At 46.4% G+C, this 7512-nt stretch overlaps 1 protein-coding gene across 1 annotated transcript; it reads left to right on the top strand.

The window, feature by feature from the left end:
* The first annotated feature begins 2948 nt into the window (after positions 1 to 2948).
* On the top strand, positions 2949 to 7084 carry CXCR1 (C-X-C motif chemokine receptor 1). Its single transcript, XM_079131537.1, has 2 exons — positions 2949 to 3020; positions 4960 to 7084. The coding sequence occupies exon 2, from the start codon at positions 4968 to 4970 to the stop codon at positions 6039 to 6041; it is 1074 nt and encodes a 357-aa protein (XP_078987663.1). The 5' UTR covers positions 2949 to 3020; positions 4960 to 4967; the 3' UTR covers positions 6042 to 7084.
* Positions 7085 to 7512: the final 428 nt, after the last annotated feature.

The raw sequence follows: 7512 nt of genomic DNA, 5'->3' as shown, positions 1-7512 counted from the left end.
TACCCTCCACATTTTGCCAGTTGATTGTCACCTGGCCTTCCCTTGTCAACAGTCATTTTTGTGGCACAGAGTGCTCTCTTAGAATGGAAAAATGCTTTCCCATTAGGAACATAATAGTTCCATGTAAGAGGGAGCAGTTAGGAGAGGGAAATGAAAGGCAGAAGATGTGTTGGGTGGGCTGACTTGCTGGAATCTTTTCAAGTTGGTAAAATTTGTTCCAAGCTTAGCTTTATGTGTGTTTCTTCCTCCTCCCGTGAGATGCTCTTTCTGACCATGAAGTGAAGGGCCCTTTCCTACCCTTGTCCTCCAGCTCTGTCTTCTGGTGGAGACCTAAGCAATCACTATGGTCACCACCACACTCATCCCTCGGGGCTGCTTCACTTTTATTCCTGGGCTCCAGGGTAGACCAGAGCTTTCCCTAAGTCCTCTGGATTCACCGAAATAGACAGGAATGGTGAACTGATTTGACCAAGGGCTTAGAAAAAGCAGAAGGGAACTATACACACAGAAGAACTTCAAACTGGCTCTTATTTATAAGTGCTCTTGACCCTCATCTTTCTCAATGGGTCTCTTGCTGTCCAGCAACTTCTGCCCTCTTGTGGCAAAACCTCAATTTCCCCATTGCCTCCACTTGTTTTCTTTTTCTAGAAATTTTCTTTTTGTACATGACGTGTAACTCCACATTGTACAACCATATCATGTTGTTCTTAGATATGCATGACAGTAGAGTGCACTTTGACATATTATGCATACATGGAGTACAACCCATCCAAATTAGAGTTCCATTCTTGTGGCCATACATCATGTGGAATTACACTGGTCACGTATGTAAGGAATACCACGAAAACCACGCCATACATGGGAAATCACATAAGGGAGTTTATTAAGCAAATAGAGTGTCTCCCTGCAGAGTAAGAGAGAAAATGAGAGGAGAAGAAAGAGAATGAGAAAGGGCTTGCGCTAGAGAGAGTGGAAAGCGAGGAGGAGAAAGAAAGTGAGTCAGGGGGAGAGAAAGCATGAGAAAAGATGGCGGTAGCCACCCTTAAGCAGTTGAATTCCGCTGGGCTAACAGGGGACCAATAACGGAGAAGGATACTTGCAAGCTGACTGATGAACCAATAGCTAGCTAGGATGTTCACAGACTGACAGTAGTTGGGAGGCGGGGAAATGGCTGCAACGGAAAGGGTGGGGAGAGCTGCTTTGTACATTACAATGTAGTCATTTATGAGTAAAAGAAAATTATGTTTGATTCATTCTACTTCACAATAGCCAGGCTAAGGAACCAACCTAGTGCCCTTCAACAGATGAAAGGATAAAGAGCATGTGGCATACAGCCACTTGTTCTCGAGTTCCCGTAGATCGATGTTTTTGCAGTGTAGGCCCCACGGTCCCCTTCTTCCCACGTCCTCAATCACTACATGTGCATGCTAGGCAAGCGTTCTCCACTGAGCCATAGCCTCAGCCTGAAGTCGCTATTTTCTGCCTCGGGAGTTGCCTCTTCCCTAGGTGATTAATAGGGGAGCAACCCTTCCCTTCCAGCACTACCCCAACCTCAAGTCCTTTCAGGTCTGGGCATCATATCCCAACAGTGCAGCCTCAGTAAAAGCAGGGTATGAGTAACTCCAGGGCAATTGTCTCCTTACACTTCCAGTCACTGTTATAAATGTGAAAAGAACCCAGAAAAGTATGCCTGCCAGTGGCAGAAGTGGCGGCACCATCTGTGGGATGAATTTGGCATTTATGGGAAGGGCAGGGTTTACACTCGCACTATGTAGACTTGGTGCTATCTTTAGACAAAAGAGGAGACTGGGCAGCATCAGTCAGCCAGACCAGCTAGCCGGGTGGAAAGGAAACCCTCGTACATACCTTAGGTACGACTGACTGTGTGACCCAAAGTGGCAGGTACTCTGCTGCATGCTGGTGACCATGCTCCATAAGATCAGTCGAGCTCAATCATTTCTTCCACAGCCAGTGGCTGAGCTCTGCTATAGTCCCTGGAAGAGGCTGTAAAGATGGATTGGAGCAGGTCCTTGCGTTCTAGGAGCTCACCGAGTAGGGGAGGAACCTGGCTTGCCCACACATGATGACAGTACAGTAGGGGTCCTGTTGGAGTAGAGAAATGATTTAAGTGCTAGAGGAATAAAGCCTGGGGACAGCCAGCAGGCATTGGGGGCAGCTCAGCTAAGTTCCCAGAGAAGCCACCTTCATTTCTGAGAGGGGTGCAGCAATGGCATGGAGTCCAAACCTCCTATCGCCGATCAGCCCGCCCTAGTGTTCTCTTTGCTATACAGCCAGGCTCCAGGAATGGCCTGTGACCCCAGCCCCAGAGCCATGGGAACCAACCAATCACTGGCAGCAGCTGTGCAAGAGTGGGATAGGTTTCCCTCCAAAGCTCCACCAGGCCACACAAAAGAAATCTACTATGTAAGTAAAAATTGAGTGTAGTCCCCTGCCTCCTTCCTACCAGCTCGCCCCCAAACCCCTCCTAGGGAGTGAACTCCTTTTGAGTCTCTGCTAGAAAAATTCAAATCTTTTTGCCTTTGTTTTATTTTATTTATTTACATTTTTGTAGTGCTGGGGATTGTGCCCAGGACCTTGTGCACACAAGGCAAGCACTCTACCAACTGAGCTATATCCCCAGCCCTTGCCTTTATTTTTGTTCGTAACATTGGCGATCTACTAGGGAATTTGGGAATAAACAAATGGAATTAAATTCACGAAATGCAAGGCAATTAAGTGGTCATCCACGGAGTGGAGAATTCAGAGAACAGACCCTTGCCCCTAGCTTCATGCCTGGTACCCTTGCTCAGACATATGAACTTCTGAAGTCTCTGATGTGCTGGAATTCTGTGACTTAATCTTGTTCCCCAAATGCAGACATGGGTGGGGCTCAGGAGGGAGGTGTGGCTTGATGTGGTTTCTCTATTTCCCTTTATTTACCCATTTCCCTCCAACTGTTAAGTCACTCTGATCTCTGAGTTGCAGGTTTCTGAATTGGATATACCTGACTGGGACCTCAGGTAAGACTCTACCTGTTTGTTCAGGACTTTCTTTGGGCTAGGGAGGCTAGGTTTGACTGTATTTGAGAATATACATTTCTTCCTCTGGGATCTGGGGATTTCTGTTACCTGGCATCCAGCCTCCTGCCTCTGACCCTATATTCAGTTCTGACCTCATACCTGGTCATGGTTGATGAGGAGCCTTCTTGTCCTTTCTTTTGACTCTTTGCCCTTTTGTGGGCCAGAGGTCAATAGTTCCTCAATTTGATATTCATTGGTTTGCCCTAAGACTACTAAGACACTGTCCTCTGTGAGACTGTGAATGCTGTCAGGGAGAGAACATACTAGAATGTAATGAGCTTATCATAGCAACTTGATGTGGAGGCAAAGGAGAGGTTACCTTCTCTGTCTCCCTCAATTTGCTGATATGAAAATGGAAATCGATAGGCGTAAAAGATCCCAATCAAGGTCCCAAAAGAGAGAGTCATTTGGTGCCATGTCGCCTCATTTCCAGTCTGAGTAACTGCCAAAGGTTTTCAGACTGTTCTCTGGCGAGCCTGGAGCTGGGGACTGTCTGCGTGCAGAGAGCAGTACCCGACATTCCTTGCCTGGCCCTGGCAGCTCTGCTTTGATCTGGTTCAAGTACTGGGCTTCTGGGAAGTTTTGTTGTAACAAATTATAGAGTGAAACACACATTGTTTCCTCATGTACATATATGACTGCATGACCGATGTGATACTACAATATGTATAATCAAAACAATGAGAGATTACACTCCATTTATGTATGATCTATCAAATGTATAAATGCATTCTGTCATATACAACAAATTAGAACAAATAAAAAATTAATTAAAAACACTACTTGAAAGCTGTTGAATGATTCTGTGAAAGTTTAAGAGATGGAGACTTTGTCCTCTCAAATGCTTAAACTTCCTTTAGACAGAGGACCAAGATATTTAATACTCATTTGAGACAGGCTTAAAATAAAGACAGTCCCTGACTTAACAGTGGTTTGATTTCTAATCTTTCCACTTTTCAATGGTGTGACAGCACCACACAACCATTCCATTTTTTTTCTTTTACTTTCAGTAGGATATCCACTAAATTACACAAGACCTTCAACATTTTATTACAAAATAGGCTTTGCTCTAGAGGATTTTTTTTCCCCCTGAGCATAATCTAATGTAACGTTCTGAGCACATTGAAGGTAGGCAAGGTGAAGTGTGATGTAGGTTAGGTATATTGAGTGCATTTTTTAGTTGTAGGTGGACACAATACCTTTATTTTATTTTTACTTGGTGCTGAGGATCAAACCCAGGACCTCATGTGTGCTAAGCAGGCACTCTATCACTGAACCACAAGCCCAGCCCCTTAAATGCATTTTGACTTATAATGTTTTCAGCTTGTGATGGACACATCCCATTGTAAGTTGAGGAGCACCCACACAGCATAATGAATGCAACCTGATGCTATCACTTCCTTCTAGTAGATTTTAAGAAGGGTAACCGAGAATCCGGGAGCTCATAGGAAGAGAAATAAGGTAGAAAGGGGCAAATGGAAGGGACTTGCCTCTTGCCCTTTAGTTGAGTTCTGTCCTCCCAAGATGGACTGGCCTCCCATATGAATGCACACACATGGCAGAGGATGAAGGCTAAGGGGGCAAGTGGTGGAAGTGCAGGTAGAGTTCAGACAGTCGTCGGGTCAACCAAGCACAAAGGTGCCTTCCCTGTATTCAGTCTTATTCCGTCTTATCCCATCTTATCCCATGCTCATGCTGGGCCTCAGAGTATACGGAAGGTTGGTAACACTGCATGATCAAGTTGGAGCTGAAGAGTGTGATGTCTGGTCTCCAAACCATCAGAGAAGCAAAAACTGTCCTGGTAACTGCTCTCATATCCTTCATAAGAATCTTTTGAATCTGAGTTACTAAATCGCATTTCTTCTAATCTTTCAACTAGATCAAACCATGGCTGAAATCAAAGAAGGCACCTGGAATGTTTCTGACATGTGGACATTCTTTGATTATGAGTTCAATTTCACTGGTCTGCCACCTCTGGGTGAAGAGTACAGCCCCTGCAGCCTGGACACTGAGATGTTTAATAAGTATGTTGTGGTTGCCATCTATGCCGTGGTGTTCCTGCTGAGCTTGCTGGGGAACTCCCTGGTGATACTGGTCATCTTATACAGTCGAGTCAATCGTTCGGTCACGGATGTCTACCTGCTAAATTTAGCTGTGGCTGATCTGCTCTTTGCTCTGACCTTGCCCATCTGGGCGGCTGCTAAGGAGAAGGGCTGGATTTTTGGCACACCCCTGTGCAAGGTGATCTCACTCTTGAAGGAAGTCAACTTCTACAGTGGTATTCTGCTCCTGGCCTGCATCAGCCTGGACCGCTACCTGGCCATTGTCCATGCCACACGTGCGCTGACCCAAAAGCGCCATTTGGTCAAGTTCATATGTCTGGGCATCTGGGGACTATCTTTGATTCTGTCCCTGCCCTTCTTCCTCTTCCGTCAGGCCCTTAGTCCTACCAATTCCAGCCCCGTCTGCTATGAAGACTTGGGTAACAATACTGCAACATGGCGGTTGGTGTTGCGAATTCTGCCCCAGATCTTTGGCTTTGTCATACCACTGCTGGCCATGCTGTTCTTCTACGGCTTCACCCTGCACACCCTGTTCAAGGCCCACATGGGGCAGAAGCACCGGGCCATGAGGGTCATCTTTGCTGTTGTACTGGTCTTCCTGTTCTGCTGGCTGCCTTACAACCTGGTCTTGCTCACAGACACCCTCATGAGAACCCATGTAATCGAGGAGACCTGTGAACGCCGCAATGACATTGACCGGGCCCTGGATGCCACCGAGATTTTGGGCTTCCTCCACAGCTGCCTCAACCCCCTCATCTATGCCTTCATTGGCCAAAATTTTCGCAATGGGTTCCTCAAGATCCTGGCTGCCCGTGGCCTAATCAGCAAAGAGTTCCTGGCAAGTCATCGTATTACCTCGTACACCTCTTCCTCTATCACTGTTCCTTCAAACCTCTAAAAAACATCAATGAAAGGATCTATCACCCTCATAAAGAAAGAATAACCCTCCTCCCAAGGTCATATGGGGGGTACCCTGGGTCCAGACAGATGTTATCTGGGTTTGGAGGGAGGTTGTAGAACGTGGGGAAGTTAGGGTCAGGGCCCACACCTTCTGAGGAAGTGCCAAGAGACCTCTAAGGACTAGCTTCAGGCTTCAGGTGGAAAGGAACCCCACCATTTGTGTTGAACTCTAGCCTCTTTGACCCACTAACTGGGTAATTACATGCCTGGCCCAAATCTGGCATTAGAGCAAAACAAATCAACAAACAAACAAACAAACAAACGATGGGCTGAAGCTGTTTGCTCCTGTGGACTGGCTGTCTTGTTGACTCTCTGGAGCATCACCCCGAATGCTCTGTGTTCCAGCCGGCTGTTTGAGAACTCTGTGTCCCATGCTGTGAGTTCATGCAACTCTTTTTCTTTTTTTCTTTTTGGTACTAGGAATTGAACTCAGGGGCTCAACCACTGAACTAGATCCCTAACCCCTTTTTATTTTTTATTTTAAGACAGGGTCTTGCTAAGTTGCTTAGGGTCTCACTAAATTGCTGAGGCTGGATTGTGATCCTCCTGCCTCAGCCTCTCGAGCCACTGGGATTACAGGTGTGTGCCGCCACACCTGGTCATGCAATCCTTTTCTATCTCCTGTATGTGGCAGTGTCCTCTGGGGCCATTGAGGTAGGTGCTGCTGAAACATCAAACCACCGGGTGACCTTGTGATGGAGCTGGAAAGCATTTCTTCCCTTGGGTATAGTGGGTGAACAGAGAGAGGGTGGTTGGGAAGCCAGACCTATCGCAAGAGATTCCCCTTAATGCCACCATCAACATCGTAGACAGGACAATGTACATGCTGGGTGTGTGCTGAGCCATGGATGGAACAAGACTAGCAGCTCATTGTCCTCTCGGTGCTTCCAACCTGGCATGGGGTCTCAGCAAAACCTCACACACACACACAGAGTTCTCAATCAGCTGGACCACTGGCCATTTCCAATAAAATTTCTGTTTTGCATTTGTCTCTGTGGAAGTGTCTTGGATGTGACATAGAATGAAAGGTGTGAGTGACATTGCTGGTTATTCCTGCAGTAGAATAGAGGTATCGCTCCCCCAAAAGTATCTCTTGAGGCACAGACACATTTTCTCGCTCCCTGGGCTGAGGAAGATCCCTTCGTCCATGAGCAAAAGGAAATGTTCCTCCAGAGAGTCTCAGCTTCACCTCCACTTAAGCATCATCTCCTGGAGTCCCTCAGACTGTATTAACTCACCCCTCCCCAAATATTTATGTGACTGGAATAGCAGTTTGTCGTTTTTCCTCCGTGAAGCAGGAACTCATCTGTTTTGTTCACTCTACATCCCTGGTATCTGACATGCTGCTTGTCACCCATTAACTTCTCAGTAAATATTTATTCAATGAATGAATAAGTGCTAAAAAGGCC

Source organism: Sciurus vulgaris (assembly GCF_902686455.1).
Source record: "Sciurus vulgaris genome assembly, chromosome: 3".
NCBI classification, from domain to species: Eukaryota; Metazoa; Chordata; class Mammalia; order Rodentia; family Sciuridae; genus Sciurus; species Sciurus vulgaris.
This window is presented reverse-complemented; position numbering and strand designations above follow the sequence as displayed.